Source organism: Phocoena sinus, chromosome 11 (assembly GCF_008692025.1).
Source record: "Phocoena sinus isolate mPhoSin1 chromosome 11, mPhoSin1.pri, whole genome shotgun sequence".
NCBI classification, from domain to species: domain Eukaryota; kingdom Metazoa; phylum Chordata; class Mammalia; order Artiodactyla; family Phocoenidae; genus Phocoena; species Phocoena sinus.
The window spans coordinates 40195430-40215601 of record NC_045773.1 but is presented as its reverse complement, the minus strand read 5'-3'; the positions used below and the strand labels follow the sequence as shown (position 1 = coordinate 40215601).

The following is a 20172-nucleotide window of genomic DNA, read 5'->3' as shown; positions in this document are numbered from 1 at the left end:
GCCATACTCAAAATATTACTAATATTTTAAATGTCACCTTTTATTTTAAACTTAACTAATCTTCATAAAAGGTATACCGCATTTGCAAGGGTTTTACAACATGATTTGTAATGTGTTGTGGCTGGTATTGTTATGATCTGCACACTTATCTAAAACAGTACCTGTACGGAGCCCAACAGAGAGCTTCATTGAGAGTCAACATTTACCTGACAGCCAGTTATTCTAAGATAAATCCTATAGTGTAAAGAATCACATTTTACATTAAAAAATAACTTCCAATATATTAAAATTTAAATGCTATCTCCTAATAACTCTACTACTGATAGCAATACCAAGCAAGCATTAGTATATAGTAATCGAGGCTGTACTAAACAAAGGAGAAAAACAAAACCAGCATAAATAAGGAATCATTAAGTATCTAGATGTAACAATTACAGTTCACATCTTTTGTTAAAAGGCAATTTTTTTTCCCAAAAAGTTCAAAACCTACATGTTTTTTTTTTTTTTTTTAAATTTATTTATTCATTTATTTATTTTTGGCTGTGTTGGGTCTTCGTTTCTGTGCGAGGGCTTTCTCTAGTTGTGGCAAGCGGGGGCCACTCTTCATCGCGGTGCGCGGGCCTCTCACTGTCGCGGCCTCTCTTGCTGCAGAGCACAGGCTCCATACGCGCAGAGCTCAGTATTTGTAGCTCACGGGCCCAGCTGCTCCGTGGCACGTGGGATCTTCCCAGACCAGGGCTTGAACCCATGTCCCCTGCATTGGCAGGCAGACTCTCAACCACTGCGCCACCAGGGAAGCCCAAAACCTACATGTTTTATACCAGCCTTATTAGTGAAAAAGAGTCAGCCAGCAGCAGAAGGCTATCATAAACAGCTATTCACGACCTCCATCTAGTGGAAACCGATTGCTATTACCTAACAGGATAAAATCTGAGAAACCATCAATTAAACACTGAAGGCAGAGTGAAGTTTCACACTTTATAAAAGCATCATAGTCATAGAGCTAAAATTATGACTGTTACAAATAAAATCAAGCTTTCAGCATCAAAACTGATGATGAAAAGACTTAAATGTCACAGATAAAACTATACAACTCTTAGAAGAAAAGACAGTTATAAAACTTTATGACACTGGATTAGCCAATAGTTTCTTAGGTTTGACACCAAACACACAAGCAAGCAAGCAACCAACCAACTAACCTAACCTCTTACAACTGTTTGTAATATCTGTTGGATCTGTAGTGATGTCCCCCTTCCATTCCTGACATTATTCTTTCTCTTTTTCTCGTTTATTTGCAGCACGACTTTAACAGCCTTATTAGTTTTTTCTAAGAACCATTTCTGAGATTGCTGATCACCTTGCTATTGTATATTTTCTACTCCATAAACTTTTGCTCTTATCTTTACTATTTATTTCCTTCTTCCTTTAGGTTTAACTTGCTGTTGTTTTCTAATTTATTGAGATAAATTTCTTATGGACCATTGATTTTTCAGTCTTTCTTTTTTCCTAATATATGCATTTAAAGATATAGATTTCCCTCTGGGCACAGCTTCAGCTGCATCCTACAAAATTTAATGTTCTCGCACTTTATTATTCACTTCATAATTATTCAGCTCCAAAGATATTCTATTTCTATTGTAATTTCTTCTTTGACCCAAGGATTATATGGCAATATATTTCTTAATTTTCAAGCATCAGGAATTATCTTGTAATCTTTTTGTTACTGACTTCTAGCAAAACTGCACTGGTCAGGAAAAACACTCAGCATCAGGTAATTAGCCATTCAAATATGATATAATTTGGCTTCTTATATAGATGTCTTACACGGATATGTGGTGTTTACAAGAAGACTTGATCCCTATAAGAGATCTATTTCTCAATCTAAATTAATTAACCTTGTTAGTTAATTCATAGTTTGTTTCCCAACTTTCCAACCCTTGAAAGAATGGTTAGCACAAATCAGTTTCCACAGATCTAATGAACTCCGGCCAATGACAAAATCAACTTTTATGATAGCACAGTTGGAGATCAGAATCTGAACCATTATAAATTCACCAAACTAAAATATTGCTGAGGGCTTCCCTAGTGGCGCAGTGGTTAAGAATCCATCTGCCCGCGTTCCCTGGTGGCGCAGTGGTTGAGAGTCCGCCTGCCGATGCAGGGGACGCGGGTTCGTGTCCTGGTCCGGGAAGATCCCACATGCCGCAGAGCAGCTGGGCCCGTGAGCCATGGCCGCTGAGCCTGCGCGTCCGGAGCCTGTGCTCCGCAACGGGAGAGGCCGCAACAGTGAGAGGCCCGCATACAGAGAAAAAAAAAAAAAAAAAAAAAAAGGAATCCGCCTGCCAATGCAGTGGACGTGGGCTCAAACCCTGGTCCGGGAAGATCCCACATGCCACAGAGCAACTAAGCCCATGCACCACAACTGCTAAGCCTGTGCTCTAGAGTCCACGAGCCACAACTACTGAAGCCCACGCATCTAGAGCCTGTGCTCCGCAACAAGAGTAGCCACCGCAATGAGAAGCCCACACACCTCAACGAAGAGTAGCTCCCCCTCCCCACAACTAGAGAAAGCCCACGTACAGCAACGAAGACCCAACACAGCCAAAGATAAATTAATTAATTTAAAAAAAAAACGAACAACAATTCAATCCAAAGTAGGCAGCAGAAAGGAAATAAAAGATCAGAGTGGCAATCAATCAAATAGAAAAGAGCAAAGCATTAGAGAAATTCAATGAAACCAAGAGCTGGTTGCCTGAGACCAATAAAAAATAAATATTAATTAATTAATTAATTAAAAAATATTGCTGAAGGGCCCTGTTTAGACAGTCAGTAAGCCAATCTTCCCAAGAGATGTTCTTCTGTCTTGCAATTTCTCTTAATTTTCAGAACACAAGAGATATGGCAAACATAAACATAGTTAACATATAATGTATAAGGCTTGCCTAGACTTAACACCCAGATAATGATTACCAACAAAGAAATAAGTCTAATGATCAGAAAACTGGACATCACAGAATTAGTTTGCTAAGCCTAACTCAGCAAAAAAATAAAAAACTATAAATTTAAATCATCTGTGATATTTATTTAATATTTGAAAGTCTCTTATTTTTTTAAAGCTGATTATTTAAACCTCTGCTAATATAATTTAAAATCTAGTAAAGTATCAGTTTATCAGTTCATAACCAAAAACTAACTTACCATCCTCTTGTGAGGAAGGATATGGATAAATGTGGTGGGAAGCTTTTGACTTCTCATCAGTAAATGTCCCCTGGAAAGCAAATGAAGGAGTAATGTAAAAATAAAACATATGGCAAACAAACTATGAGACGTCTTGCCAGATGCAAACTGCCTAAGAATTATAAAGGCATTATTCTACTTTTTATATTTTTTTGAGAGCAGTATTTTAAAACTATAATATTTTCATTATTTTAGTCAAGGAAAGAGACGGTGATTAACAAGAAAAAACAAAAATAAATTATCCATAGATACAGTTTACATCGTTGAATAGGAAAATAATATAAATACCTCTTTGCTAATTTTCTTTGTTGCTTTCTCTTTAAAGACTTTTTTTGATGTGGACCATTTTTTTTTTAATCTTTATTGAATTTTTTACAATATTGCTTCTGTTTTTTATGTTTTGGTTTTTTGGCCGCGAGGCATGTGGGATCTTAGCTCCTGGAACCAGTCATCGAACCCATACCCCCTGCACAGAAGGCAAGGTCTCAACCACTGGACCGCCAGGGAAGTCCCCAGCTAATTCTCTTTGTATCTCTCTCTCTTTCTCTGGCTAACCTTATCAGTAATTTGAATACCTCCAACTAATTCTGAAAGTTACTCCAAAGTCATCACAAATTATCAATATTACTTGAAGTAAATCAATGCAAGTTTATAGCCATGAGACATAACCTAGGGCTACATACATACAGGATGGACATTTGACTTCACTCTAGCATGTATGTGTCCATTGTTTTAAGTCAATGTTAGAATGCTAAAGTCAAGTTCTAGCTAGGCCACAGCTATAATACTACATACAGTCTAGAACATGACTTGGAAGTCATTCAGACACAAAAGTGCTCATTCTAGAGACCATAAGAATGATGAGAAGTCTTAAAATCAGGTGTAAGTAGCACATTAACATATTACCTAATTTTTGTTTTTGACAATGAATATTTACTAAATACTACAATTAGAAAAACATAACAATGCTATTTTCAGCTGCAGGAAAACTCTAAGCTTCTTATATTTAGGGCTATCTAAAGATTAAGAAAATAAATAAATAAAGATGAAGTAGCTACCGAATAAGGAAAGGAATTTTTAATCACTTGAAGCGTTTGAGCACACTTTCAACAGTCAGAGGAGAGGCTGAAAAGGGAATGTCAACATCTAATGTGCGAGGCAACAGTCAGAAGAGCACACTGTTGAGGACTTTGGCCTCTGGAGTCCATCAGAGAGGCCTGGGTTTGCACCTTAGCTCCACCATATACTACTTAACATGACATGGGCAAGTATCTAATTTTTTTGTGCTTCAGTGTCTTCTGTAAAATAGACTGGTAACAATAAAACCTATTTCACAAGAATTTTGTTAGGACTAAGTTAATAGACACAATGAGCTAACAACAGTGACAGGCACACTGTAAGTGCTCAATCAATGGAGTTATTAATGCATTTTAAATGCTTGAGCAAACACCTGATCATCAGTATTCAATAATGGTATTATTATTAGCTTTTAGGATCTCTTCCCTAACATTCTATGAAACTGGGAAGATCTTTATATCTCACTGGAGGTTATCCCTAGAAAAAAGTAATCACTAAGTCAGATTTCTTAAGAAATATGACAGCAATAAATGTTCAGTATAAATTGTAGGAAAATACATAAACTTTTCCCAGGATGATTTGGTAGCAATAACAGTATATAATTTCAGCTTGAAATCAACAACCAGCTGGTTAACCTGTTCCACTTATGCCCTCTAACATTCCACCTGTAATTAAGCTATACTTGACAGTCACTCCAATAAAGAGATAGTCTAAAAGAGAAAAGGTTAAGTGATTTGTTCAAAGTCATATGCTAGTAAAAAAAAAAAAAAAAAAAAAAAAGGAAGTAGACTTCAGACTGCTTGAACTGAAGGCACAATCCTATTACCCTTCTCTTTGGTACAGATGTTATACGTAGGAAAAAGACTGTACTAAATCTCCAATTTTAAGAAGTACTGGGTTGGCCAAAAAGTTCATTCGGATTTTTCCATACCATCTTACCAAAAACCCAAATGAACTTATTGGCTAACCCAATATTAGAAATATTTGCTTTGAGAACTTGGAAGATATTTTACTAAATGCTAAAACATAATTCAACCAGCAATTTCTCTTGCAGCAGAAAAAAGACAGACTATTTCATGAGGCTTCTCAACTAATTCTAAGAATTGGTAAAACTGTCATTCAAATGATATTTCAAAGAACTATCTTCTGAGTATCCTCAGCTACTTTACCATGACAAAAGTTTGCTTACAGTTTAGCCACATACGTAGTCACAGACCTACACATGCATAAATATGCAAGGTCTTCGCCTAAAATGAAGTTAGAGAAAGGAGGTGAAGATGACAGGATATAGCACTGGTACATGTAAATCAAGACAAGGTAAGCTTATGGGGAAAACAGAATTTTCCAGTCAGTTTTTCAAAATTACAAATATAAATACAATACATATAATGGGGGGAGGCAGGTTTACTTGAGGTAATATTTGATCTCCTCCTACCAACAACTGTGTCACCAGCTCTCACTCTGTTTGACTTTATAATTATGGTGATGCACAGTATGCTGGTCTCTTTAACTCTACATAAACATATTTCATAGTAAGACTATGATGAATCCATACCAATGACTTTATTAAATGCTACTCTAGGATACATACATGTATCAAATCATCACACTCTACACCTTAAATTTACACAGTGTTATATGTCAATTATATCTCAATAATGCTAGCGGGAAAATGCTATTCTGGGCTAAGAACTGGAGGTGAGTGGAGAGAGAAGAAAACTTGGTACTGTAAGAACCCAAAGAGAGAAAACTTTCACTTAATGCATATATATACATATATCAAAAGGTATTATAGCTGAGATTCACAAGAATTTTATACTACACAATGCTTCTGAAGTGATCGTGTATATTACCTGATGTCGTTTGATTATATCTTTCAATTTATTAGCCAACTTCAGATCAATGTCTGGAATGAGGTAGATGTTGGGTCTGGTCAGACAATTGCTCTGAGGATAAAAGAACAGATTTTGAAATTCTTTTGGTTTTGAAATAATGTCACATTATTTATGCATTTACCCTAATGGCAAAAGTTGGCACTCAAAGCCATACTGCTTAAAATAGGAAGACGTACTTTGGTAGAGAATGTACAAGTCTTATTTCAATATAAAACCTAGGTGTTCAGCAGGCCACTTAATGCCATTCCCAGATCCCTTCTCTGCAGCTAGGTACACCTGCACAAAACACTGCTGAGACTCGTGACCTAGAGAAATTCATTATCTTTTTCATTAAGGTACCATCCTGATAAATTAATCCTCGTAGTCAATTTACCTGAACTTACCTTAACAGTCTAAGTCTAATGTAGCATTTTCACCTAACCTGGGAGGTGGAAGTTGGGGGAGAATACGTGGGGAGGGATGCCCATTTTGGCTCATCATCTAAGTTACTTAAAATATCAAAACTGTGGATTATAGCTCTTTTCCCCCATTTCTAATCTTATAAATAGCAATGATTAAAACATGCATATTAACTCCCCAAACTATCACCAAAAATCAACCAAAAAACAAAAACCACTCAATTGGGCTTCCCTGGTGGCGCAGTGGTTGAGAGTCCGCCTGCCAATGCAGGGGACACGGGTTCGTGCCCCGGTACGGGAAGATCCCACATGCCGCGGAGTGGCTGGGCCCGTGAGCCATGGCCGCTGAGCCTGCGCGTCCGGAGCCTGTGCTCCGCAACGGGCGAAGCCACAGCGGTGAGAGGCCTGTGTACCGCAAAAAAAAAAAAAAAAAAAAAAAAAAAAAAAACCACTCAATTATTTCTCCAAGTTAATAGTCTGTGAGACAAGTTTCAGGCATTAAGTTAATGATAATACCTAGCAGAATTGCCAGCTGCCTTTCCCCAGGAAGTTTATTCAGTGATCACTAAAAATTACCTATCAGTAAAAACACTAAGAAAGAAAAGAAGAAAATTAAGTGTTCTCTTCTCCACGTTATAATCTAGTTGGGGAAATAAGATTTATATTTATGGTACAACCATGAAACAAATCCAAAACAAAACAAAGAAAATGACTGTATACACAAGGGACTAGTAGGATGAGAGAATACTTATATTAAATATGAAAGATTCAAATAATGGATTAGATGAAATTAATAAAGAAAAATATCATAGATTATTTTACCAAAAGTTTAAGAAAAAATATTCTATAAATGACAAGTTTTAGTCATTCTTTGTAGCTCTAATCCCCAAAAACCCGTAAAAATAATATAATAGATTTCAGAAAACTTTTCTTCCTTTGATCTTTTGGCAATCTAATAAAGCCAATCTTAGAAATGAAAGTATACTAAAGGAAAAAAATTTTAATAATCTAACTTTGAGTTACCTGCACCAATGTTTTTTCAATGTTCATAAACATTTCAACATTACGATCCATTCGGGATGGATTCTGTAGATCAAACCTCCGCCTGTAAGAGAAGAAAATCATCAGGTAATTTGTCTCCCACCTTAAACAAAAGTGAAAACTTGGTTTTAGTATTCAATGCAAATGAATTGGAAAGATATGGAAATTAAAATAGCACTCTACAAAATGTATGATAGGGTTTCCCTGGTGGCGCAGTGGTTGAGAGTCCGCCTGCCGATGCAGGGGACACGGGTTCGTGCCCCGTTCCGGGAGGATCCCAAGTGCCGCGGAGCGGCTGGGCCCGTGAGCCATGGCCACTGAGCCTGCGCGTCCGGAGTCTGTGCCCCGCGGCGGGAGATGCCGCAGCGGTGAGAGGCCCGCGTACCGTTAAAAAAAAAAAAAAAAAAAAGTATGATATTCTCAGCAGTATAAGAAATCACAGTGTCAACACCTTCATAAAACATTAAATTTTATGACATTAAGATCTACTCCAGTCAAAATGATCTACCAATTCCAAGAAGTATCCCCTGTTTTGCTTAAACCTAAGATATTTTACATCATACAGTAGTCCACAGATCCAAAGACAGTGAATTACTATACCACTCTTCAAGTATATGGAAAGTCTATCTACTTTACATATGCTTAAAAGTCATCTGTTCAAATTCAACAATGCCTGTAATTCTCTTAGAGCCTACTATTGTCCCAAATGTGGTAAAATTCATCTATTTACCTTTATTTGAAACCCTTCCCCAATGTCTCTTTATCTAAGTACCCAAGCATAACATGGGGATGTTGTCTTTGCCTATTCTTAGTCATTTCCATAGGGTTAAATCTTTACAAATCTGAATGCTTCTTTCCTCATTATTTTTTATTCAACATTTACTTTGCTTTTGTTCCATTTTAATTCCAGGGAGAGGAGTATAGCTTAGTGAGTGAGAGTGTTGGCTGTGAAGTCAAACTGCTATGGGTTCTAATTCTGATCCCATCTTTATGTAGTCTTGAGTGATTTACTGATACAAGGATCAATTTCTTCATGAATACAATGGGCCCTAAGGGTTTTTGTGAAGGTTACATGAAGTATATATGTTAAGAGCTTAGCAGAGTGCTTATGCTTAATCTGTTAGCAAGTGATCAGTAAATGTTAATCATGGTTATAATTTTTTCTTTAATCATTACTACCATGCACTAACTAGGATTAAGCAGTTTGAGTCCAGAGCTCATGCTCTTAATCCTCAGGTCATCCTGTTTTATCCTGCAGATGCTCCCCACACCTCCAACATTTCTAACTCTGCAGCCTTTCTAGAATGTCACCACCCACTCAAGGGCTTGATGCTATAACTTCCAGAATCAATCCTCGAGTCTCTTCCTCTATGAAGCTATTGCTGTCTTCCTTCATGTTACTAATACATCATGTGCACTTGCTGTTACAGCCCCAGTCATTTTACTGGTAAGACATTGCATTAGATGCCTTGAGGACAAGGACCAGGTTTTCTGACCTATACAGCCCTGTGGATAATGGAATGTGTGGCTTTATTCTGACCATGGTCTAATATTTATTTATTATGACTTTTTCATTACTGTGCTAAGACTGAAACATTTCCTAAAGTAATGCCAATTAAGAAATTAAACAAAGTGTCCACTAAAGCACAGATATAGGTAATTCAGAATAGAACTAGTTAAGATTTTAAAATAACATTTATAGATAAGAGGGACCTCCATCCCAGATAACTATCTTCTTTTTTATTTTTGCGATACGCGGGCCTCTCACTGTTGTGGCCTCTCCCGTTGCGGAGCACAGGCTCCGGATGCACAGGCTCAGCAGCCATGGCTCACGGGCCCAGCCGCTCCGCGGCATGTGGGATCTTCCCGGACCGGGGCACGAACCTGTGTCCCCTGCATCAGCAGGCGGACTCTCAACCACTGTGCCACCAGGGAAGCCTGATAACTGTATCTTGATTTATCCTTGGTACACAGAACTTTTCCTTAAATCTCACCTCACCCCCTTTTTTTTTTATGTTTTTGAGTATCCTCCTTCCCTAACCTCTTTTGAGAAAGGGGTAGGTCAGAAATTCCAAGCAATCTGCATTAACTGGCAAGACAACAGATTAGCAATCAACTAACCAGGACAACGCTATTACAGCTGACAGCCTTCCATTGGTTCTTTCAGCACAATAAAAGTAAAGACATTTAACTGTCTCCCCTTTCTAAAGAAGGGGTCGCTCTTTCATGGGCTTCTGATAATACAGGACTAGATCCAGGAATGCATCACTTACAGAACTGCTTACTTAAAGAGTTTACTTATTATTCACAGAGAAACTGCTTCCTTAACAAATGATTCAGATACTGGAGCTGAAGAGAATTATCTCTATTAGAAATCTGAGAAATAAGTTTGAAAGCAACCATTAAACAAATTAAAATAGGGCTGCATGGATTTGTCTGCAAATGGAGATTAAAAACTAAATGAATCTGTTAACAGAGAAAGAATCAAGAATTCATTCTGCCTTTCCAATTGCTGAAGAGTAAAGTTTCTCTTTAGAAAAGTATCCCAGCTAATAAATAAAGAAGGAATGACAGAAAAACAGTCTCTAACAAGGAATAATCTGAATAACAGTAAGGATCTATACCTTCACATTAGAATATCTACATTCTAATATTTTTCAAAATTAGAATACTGCCACCTGGTAAGTTTTACAATTTTAAAGATAAGATGACTCTAGGCATTGAACATCAACTGTCCATTACAAAAAGAGAAACAACCAGACATTATATGCCTCCAGATGGAGAAACACAACACTGTCTATGAAGTATTGTTGCTAAAAAAAATGAAACTGAATCAGACCACACCTCCAGATCTAATTATCACTTTACTAGAAATTAAGAAGACTATGGTAAGTGATCTTCTTGGGGATGTATCAGCAAAATCTAGGACATAATACAATTCTACAAGACAACCTGTTTTTGTAAAAAATAATAATAATTATTTTTGAGGAAAACAAAGAGTGAGAAGGAAAATCAGAAATTTTTAAACAGAGATTTAAGAGTCATATGAACCAACTACAATGTATGAATCTTGTTTGGATACTGATCAAACAAAATATAAAAAATGTTCATGAGATAATCAGGGAAACTTGAACACAGTAGATATTTAATAACATTGAAAACTTACTGATAATTTTCTTAGTTATGATAATGGTAGTTATTATGCTTTTTTAAAATCTAATTTTAGAAATAAATACACAGAGAAGTATTTACAGATGAAATTCTATAAAGCTGAAGATGCATGATTAGACATGGCAGCTCATTATATTATTCTCTCTTCTTTTATGTATAGTTTACATTTTCCATAATAATAAACTGAAATGGTTTCCCAAACAATGATTTGATAACATGACACACTGAAGTTTTCCTCAATCTGCAGTATGCTAGGTAAGCAAAAGTACATATATGAATATTAAGAAAACTTGAAATAAAGAAATCAGGTAAATACAGTATAACCTTCAGTTGAAAGATTTTATTTGACTTATTCTGAAATTACCAAGGGTATTCAAATAAACTTTACTTTTTATAATACAGAAAGATGCTCAAACCCGCCCAAAAGGGAAATGCAAATTAAACTAAAACTGTAAAACCTTTTTTCTGACTCTCTCACAGACTGCCAAGATCAAAAGGTGAGGTAATACAAATAAATACAACTATTGGCCAGGGAAAAAGTACACTCTCGATACATTTTGGTAGGACAATAAATTAGTACAATTCTGTTTGAAGATGATTTGGCAATCGTATTATGTTTCTTGTTATTTCAACTTGAGTTGAAATAACAAGAAATAATACAATTATGATTCCACCTGACAATTTCAGAGTGAAGCTAGCACTGGGCAGGCCTCATAGGAGGGCTCTAGAAAAGGGGGGGAAAAAAATTGGAAGAGATATTATTACCCTAAGATCTATATAGAGAGACTACATATGAACACATTTTCTTTCTTTCTGACTTAAAACTTTGGGCCATCTAGGCTGTAAATATAAGCTCTCCATTGAGGGTTTATTAATTAATTAATAAGTCTTCTGCTTTATTTTCCTCTGGTAATCTGCTGGGCAATGTCTTGCAGCAGCCTTTCAATCTAAGACAATACCTACTGTCTGTCAAAAAGGCCTTATTAGCTGTATTGCTCTAAATTCGATACCTCTTGCTAATAGAGTTAGAGATGTTCTCTCCTCATCCTCAGACATGCATAAAAAAGTCTGAATAAAACTAATCAATAGTCCGCCTGCTGATGCAGGGGACACGGGTTTGTGCCCCGGTCTGGGAGGATCCCACATGCCGCGGAGCGGCTGGGCCCGTGACCCATGGCTGCTGAACCTGCACGTCCGGAGCGTGTGCTCCGCAGCGGGAGAGGCCACAGCAGTGAGAGGCCCACGTACCGCAAAAAAAAAAAAAAAAAAAAAAAAAAAACAACAAAAAAAAACTAATCAATAATGAATCCTAGCAAATGAGTTTAACACCTGGGAAAGCGGTGTAAAGGGCCTCAGAAGCAAACTTCTAAAAGGCAAAACAAAAATGCACTGAGCTGGAGGCAAGGCAAATAGCAACAGTACAGCAAACAGTTGTATGGGAGGTGACCAAAGTTAGCCTCGAATGTAAGGGTCTTTGTTTAATGAGGCTAAGCTATGAAAGTCTGAAGACCATCACCAGCAAGAGGTCCAGTATGCAGCATCCCAAAAGAATGGCACACAGCCTAGATATAAGACACTGGAAATAAGTAATCCCATATGCGAAGAAGAGGGAGGTCTACTATACAAAAGTAGACTAAAAAATTATATCCCACTAGGTATGTGACTTTGAGGATAAGGAAATTGGTTTGAACCGTTGCGCGGAGCGCTCTCTCTCTCTCTATATATATATGTATATACATATGTATATATATATATATATATGTGTGTGTGTGTGTGTGTAAATATATATATTTTTTTAATTAAAAAGCTAGATGACGAACAGAAAACAGTGTTTTAAACTATGCTATCAAAATGGATAATTCTTCACAAGTTAAAAGATCTAAACCACATTTTCATTTAAATGACAACCTAACTAACCAGCATTTCTCAATGTGTGGTCCTAGGATCATCTACAGTGCTTGTTGAAAATGCAGATTCTGTTTTCATGCCAAGCTTAGTAGATGACACTCTATGTTCGTAAAGCCCAGTAATTTATATTTTTAACAAGGACTCCAAGTGACGCCTAAAAGTTGAAAGCCACTGCCACAGACTTTCTGTGGTAAAAACTGAAACAAAGGGCTTCCCTGGTGGCACAGTGGTTGAGAGTCTGCCTGCCAATGCAGGGGACACGGGTTCGTGCCCCAGTCCAGGAAGATCCCACATGCCGCGGAGCGGCTAGGCCCGTGAGCCATGGCCGCTGGGCCTGCGCGTCCGGGTCCTGTGCTCCGCAACGGGAGAGGCCACAACAGTGAGAGGCCCGCGTACCGCAAAAAAAAAAAAAAACTAAAACAAAATATTTTAATCTGAAGGAGACTTTGAAGAAGGAAATAAAAGTTGAACAATGAAGTCTTAAGGTAGAAAGTAAAGTATTATCATTCTAACTTAAACAAAAAGGTCTGACCTTGTCTGTAAGAAATAAATGTCAGTAGCAAATAATGTCATAGGGAAAAATAAAAGGTTACTTCTCATATTAAGACAAATCCTAGGAACTTCCCTGGTGGTCCAGTGGGTAAGACTCCATGCTCCCAATGCAGGGGGCCTGGGTTCGATCCCTGGTCAGGTAACTAGATCCCACATGCATGCCGCAACTATGAAGGCCACGTGCTGCAACTAAGAAGTCCGCATGTCACAACTAAAGATCCCACATACCACAACGAAGATCCCACATGCCACAACTAAGACCCAGTGCAGCCAAAATAAATAAATAAATAATTTTTAAAAAAGACTAATCCTAAACTTTATGTTCATTGAACCTAGTTTACCACTGCCAAGCAAAACTAATAAAATACAAAATATTTTCATTCAATAATCTCTTTGAAAGGCATTAACTATGATTACAGCATATAGCAACCTGTTTAGAACTGTAAGAAAATAAACAAGGTCCTAATCACTCTACAAGAGGGCACTGACATTTACTTTTCTGTTACTGGGTTGAACCTGGTTGCATTTAATCTCTCCTTCAGGAAATGTTTTTGGATTTCCACAGTATGTCAAAACCATCCTTCTTGGTGTCCCTCAGTTATATATAACTACACTTGAAAAACTACAAAAAAGAGCTTCCCTGGTGACGCAGTGGACACGGGCTCGAGCTCTGATTTGGGAAGATTGCCACAGAGCAACTAAGCCGGTGCACCACGACTACTGAGCCCGCACTCTAGAGCCCGTGAGCCACAACTACTGAAGCCCGCGCGCTTAGAGCCCGTGCTCTGCAACAAGAGAAGCCACCCAAATGAGAAGCCTGCACACCGCAACGAAGAGTAGCCCCCACTCACCTCAACTAGAGAAAAGCGTGCGGGCAACAACGAAGACCCGACACAGCCAAAAGTAAATAAATAAATAAAATTATTTAAAAAGAAAAGAAAAAACACTACAAATAAGTTGTTCCTTTTTTTGTTTGTTTGTTTTTGTTTTTTTGCGGTACACGGGCCTCTCACTGTTGTGGCCTCTCCCGTTGCAGAGCACAGGCTCCGGACACACAGGCTCAGCAGCCACGGCTCACGGGCCCAGCCGCTCCGCGGCATGTGGGATCCTCCCGGACCAGGGCACGAACCCGTGTCCCCTGCATCAGCAGGTGGACTCTCAACCACTGTGCCACCAGGGAAGCCTTTTTTTTTTTTTTTAACACTATTTAGAAACATCCAGAAAGATCAAACTCAAACACACTAATTCTGGAATCTTTTTTTTTAAAATAAATTTATTTATTTTATTTATTTACTTTTGGCTGCATTGGGTCTTTGTTCCTGCACCGGGGCTTTCTCTCATCATGGCAAGAGGGGGCTACTCTTCGTTGCAATACACGGACTTCTCACTACAGTGGCTTCTCTTGTTGCAGCGTACGGGCTCTAGGCGTGCAGGCTTCAGTAGCTGTGGCATGTGGGCTCAGTACTTGTGGCTTGCGGGCTCTAGAGCACAGGCTCAGTAGTTGCAGCACATGGGTTTGGTTGCTCCACGGCATGTGGGACCTTCCCAGGCCAGGGCTTGAACCTGTGTCCCCTGCACTGGCACTGTGCCACCAGGGGAGTCCCTCTAATTCTGGACTCTTAATCTGTACAGTCTGTTCACAAATATACCAATAATTACCAGGTGTTCCCACTCAACCTCATATGACACTCCATCCTGACATCACTGCAATCTAAAAGGAAGCAGGAAGTAAGAAAGAAAGCAGAAACAAAAAGAAACAACAGGAAAAGAGAATGGCCATAATGAGGAAACCAACAAACTTTGGAGCTACACTGTGAGGTTCGACTGGAGAACAAAGGTTCAGAACAGTATGTTGGGCGTGGGGCAAGTCAGAAGCAGTATCAAAATGATAGCCCACTGTTCAGATGTCCAAATGGGTGGGCAGTTACTAAAACATGCACTGTTGGAACATAAGTGATCCACTCACTGCAAGTGTGTAAGTCATAGGAGATGGCGGAAGCTGTGTACTGCAATTGGTTTATAATTATACTGGAAAGAGGATAATTCTGGTACAATCTGAGAAGAAAACTTTTACTCCTCATTCCTCTTAAAGTCTTTAACTCTATCCTTTACCTCTTTTTTGGCCCCATTTTTAATTTAAAGACGAGTTATTTTACATATCCTTCTAAACCATCTTAAATCTTTTCAGATAAAAATATTTCACTGTACTGGCACACAAAGCGAGTTACACAATAACTTAGGAAAAGACATTTCACTTTGACACTCTGTCCTCAAGAGTCCAGGTCGGACTTGGAAGAGATACAAGCTGAACAAGAAAACCAGTAAAGAGTTCCAACTGGGAAACAAGAGCGAGGGTACAAACCATATATGAGTACTCAGACATGCTGTCAATCCTAGGTCAGAGAATACTCTGGCAAGAGCTGCAACAGCAGAGTTGAAAACAGAACTGAAAAACAGAAGGCTACCCTCTGATAACAACAAACTCTCATGCTCGTTTAATCAATAAAACAATATATAATGTGTCTTTCAGCACATTATAATACACATTTATGTATTTCACAGTGAGCCTACCTTCCAATTTGCTAATAATGCACATCCACCTATTATCCACATACAACCATATATGAAAAATAACTTGCATAATAACTGCAACATTCGTTTGATATTTTTCTTGGATGTAGGCAAAAAGTAAATTAGGGCTCTAGATAAAAGACAACATACTTTGGATAAAAGACAACATACTCTGGATATTAATCATAACGTGCTTATAGAATTCTCTAACACCATACAAAGGAGGAACAGGTTTAACATTGAAAAACTTCAATATCACAGCAAAACATGCAGATAAATACAAAAACTTACCATCCCTGTTCATTTTTATATTTGTAAGCAGCCCCAAGAATGTGACACAAGGTGCCTCCAGCTTTGAAATCCATGAAACATTTTGCCTAAAAAATGATACAATTACACATGAGAAAAATCAAAGTTCTGACAAAATTACTCATGTCTGAATTCTAAGCTTAATAAACTCAAAGTTAAAAAAAAAAAATTAAAAAAATGAACTCAAAGTTATAAACAACTTCTAATTTTTTTTTTTTTTTTTTGCGGTATGCGGACCTCTCACTGTTGTGGCCTCTCCCACTGTGGAGCACAGGCTCCGGACGCACAGGCTCAGCGGCCATGGCTGACGGGCCCAGCCGCTCCGCGGCATGTGGGATCTTCCCGGACTGGGGCACGAACACGGGCGGACTCTCAACCACTGTGCCACCAGGGAAGCCCACAACTTCTAATTTGATAACCTCCTTAAATACTTCTGAAACAAACTGAGGTACAAAGAAATTTTTCTAATTTTCTTTAGAAAATTTTCTTTAAGTAAACAGTCTATGAAAAACAAGATTTACAAAATATACACCAAACTGTTTCAGCAGAAAACATTAAATGGACAAAATAGTGATATACCACCAACTCCACTGGTAAATTTAAGATCTGACTTTTAAAACGTACAATAAGAAATATTAGTCCAGGCTTCCCTGGTGGCGCAGTGGTTAAGAATCTGCCTGCCAATGAAGGTGACATGGGTTTGAGCCCTGGTCTGGGAAGATCCCACATGCCACGGAGCAACTAAGCCCGCAAGCCACAACCACCAAGCCCACGAGCCTAGAGCCCATGCTCTGCAACAAGAGAAGCCACTGCAATGAGAAGCCTGCACACTGCAACGAAGAGTAGCCCCCCGTTTGCCGCAACTAGAGAAAGCCTGCGCACAGTAACAGGGACCCAACACAGCCAAAAATAAAATAAATTAAAAAAAAATTAGGCCAACATAACTGATGAACATAGATGTAAAAATCCTCAACAAAATACTAGCAAACCCAATCCAACAGTACATTAAAAGGATCATACGCCATGATCAAGTGGGATTTATCCCAGAAACACAAGGATTTTTCAATATCTGCAAATCAATCAACATGATACACAATAACAAACTGAAGGATAAAGACCATATGATCACAACAGATGAAGAAAAAGCTTCTGATTAAATTCAACATCCATTTCTGATAAAAACCCTCCAGAAAGTGGGCATAGAGGTAATATATCTCAACCTAACAAAGGCCATATATGACAGACCCATAGCTAACATCATACTCAATGGTGAAAAGCTGAAAGCATTCTCTCTAAGATCAGGGACGAGACAAGGATGACCACTCTCACCACTTTTCTGCAACATAGCTTTGGAAGTCCTAGACACAGCAATCAGAGAAGTAAAAGAAATAAAAGGAATCCAAACTGGAAAGGAAGAAGTAAAACTGTCACTGTTTGCCGAAGACATAATACTATACATAAGAAATCCTAAAGGCACTACCAGAAAACTATTAGAGCTAATCAATGACTTCGGTAAAGTTGCAGAATACAAAATTAATATACAGAAATCTGTTGCATTTCTATATATTAACAACAAAAGATCAGAAAGAGAAATTAAGGGAACAACCCTATTTAGTATCACATCAAAAAGAGTAAAATACCTAAGAATAAACCTACCTAAAGAGGCAAAAGACCCGTACTCTGAAAATTGTAAGATGGTAATGAAAGAAACTGAAGATGACACAAGCAGATGGAAAGATATACCATGTTCCTAGATTGGAAAATCAATATTGTCAAAATGACCATACAAGGCAATCTACAGTTTCAATGCAATCCCTATCAAATTACCAATGACATTTTTCACAGAACTGAAACAAAAAACTTTTATTTGCATGGAAACACAAAAGACCCTAAATAGCCAAAACAATCTTGAGAAAGAAGAATGGAGCTGGAAGAATCACGCTTCCTGGCTTCAGATTATACTACAATGCTACAATAATCAAAACAGTATGGTACTGACACAAAAACAGACACACAGATCAATGGAACAGGACAGAAAGCCCAGAAATAAACTCACGCACTTATGGTCAATTAATCTATGACAAAGGAGGCAAGAATATACAATGGAGAAAAGACAGTCTCTTCAATAAGTGGTGCTGGGAAAACTGGATAGCTACATGTAAAAGAATGAAATTAGAACATTGTATAACACCACATACAAAAATAAACTCAAAATGGATTAAAGACCTAAATGTAACACAGGATGCTATACAATGCCTAAAGGAAAACATAGGCAGAACACTCTTTGACTTAAATCACAACAATATTTTTTTGGATCCATCTCCTAGAGTAATGGAAACAAAAGCAAAAATAAACAAATGGGACCTAATTAAACTTAAAAGCTTCTGCACAGCAAAGGAAACCATGAACAAAATGAAAAGACAACCTATGGAATGGGAGAAAATATTTGCAAACAATGTGACTCAACCAAGGGATTAATTTCCAGAATATAAAACAGCTTATGCAGCTCAAACAACCCAATCAAAAAATGGGTAGAGAATCTCAATAGATATTTCTTTGAAGACATACACATGTCCAACAGGCATATGAAAAGATGCTCAACATCACAAATTATTCGAGAAATGCAAATCAAAACTAAAATGGGCTATCACCTCACACCAGTCTGAATGACCATCATCAAAAAGTCTACAGAGGGACTTCCCTGGTGGCGCGGTGGTTAAGAATCAGCCTGCCAATGCAGGGGACACGGGTTCAGTCCCTGGTTCGGGAAGATCCTACATGCCACGGAGCAACTAAGCCCATGCGCCACAATTACTGAGCCTGTCTGTGCTCCAGAGCCCGCGAGCCGCAAGTACTGAGCCCGCCTGCTGCAAATACTGAAGCCCGTGTACCTAGAGCCTGTGAAGAGAAGCCACTGCAATGAGAAACCCACACACCACAACGAAGAGTAGCTCCTGGTTCGCCACAACTAGAGAAAGCCCATGCGCAGCAACGAACACCCAATGCAGCCAAAAATAAATAATAAATAAATAAATTTATTTTAAAAAGAAAAGAAAAAAGAAGTCTACAAACAATAAATGCTGGAGAGAGTGTGGAGAAAAGGGAACCTTCCTATGCTGTTTGTGGGAATATAAATCGGGGCAGCCACTATTGAGAATAGTAAGGAGGTTCCTTAAAAAATTAAAAATAGAACTACCATATGATCTAACAATCCCACTACTGGGCATATAGCCAGAGAAAACTCTAATTTGAAAAGATACATGCATCCCAATGTTCACAGCGGCACTATTTACAATAGCCAAGACATGGAAGCAACCTAAATGTCCATCAACAGTTGAATGGATAAAGACGTGGTGTATACACACACAAACACACACAAAACTGGATAATACTCAGCCAGAAAGAAGAATCAAATAATGCCTTTTGGAGCTACATGGATGGACTTAGAGATTATCATACTAAGTGAAGTAAGTCACACTGAGAAAGACAAATGTCGTATGATATCACATAGGTGGAATCTTAAAAAATGATACAAATGGGGAATTCCCTAGTGGCCCAGTGGTTAGTACTCTGCGCTTCCACTGCAGGGGACATGGGTTCAATCCCTGGTTGGGGAATTAAAATCCTGCGTTCCACGTGGTGCAGCCAAAAAATTAAAGAAAAATATTTAAAAAATAAAAATAAAAAGCATTTTTAAAAACGATACAAATGAACTTATTCACAAAACAGAAACAGACTCACAGACATAGAAAATAAACATATGGTTACCAAAGGGGGAGGGGGGAAGGATGAATTGAAAATTTGGGATTAACAGCTACAAAGTATGATGTGTAAAATAGGTAAACAACAAGGACCTACTGTATAGCACAGGGAATCATATTCAATACCTTGTAATAACCTATAATGGAAAAGAATCTGAAGAAAATATATATATGTATGTATGTATAACTGAATCACTTTGCTGTACACCTGAAACATTGTAATCAACTATACTTGAATAAAAGAAAAAAAAG

At 38.0% G+C, this 20172-nt stretch overlaps 1 protein-coding gene across 1 annotated transcript in view; it reads right to left on the bottom strand.

Annotated features, from left to right (window-relative positions):
- The window catches only part of SMARCC1 (SWI/SNF related, matrix associated, actin dependent regulator of chromatin subfamily c member 1), a 177545-nt gene that overhangs the window by 132727 nt on the left and 24646 nt on the right, over positions 1–20172 (bottom strand). The window contains 4 exon segments of the mRNA XM_032648973.1: positions 3199–3268; positions 6168–6260; positions 7631–7712; positions 16142–16227. Coding sequence (XP_032504864.1) covers positions 3199–3268; positions 6168–6260; positions 7631–7712; positions 16142–16227 — 331 coding nt within the window.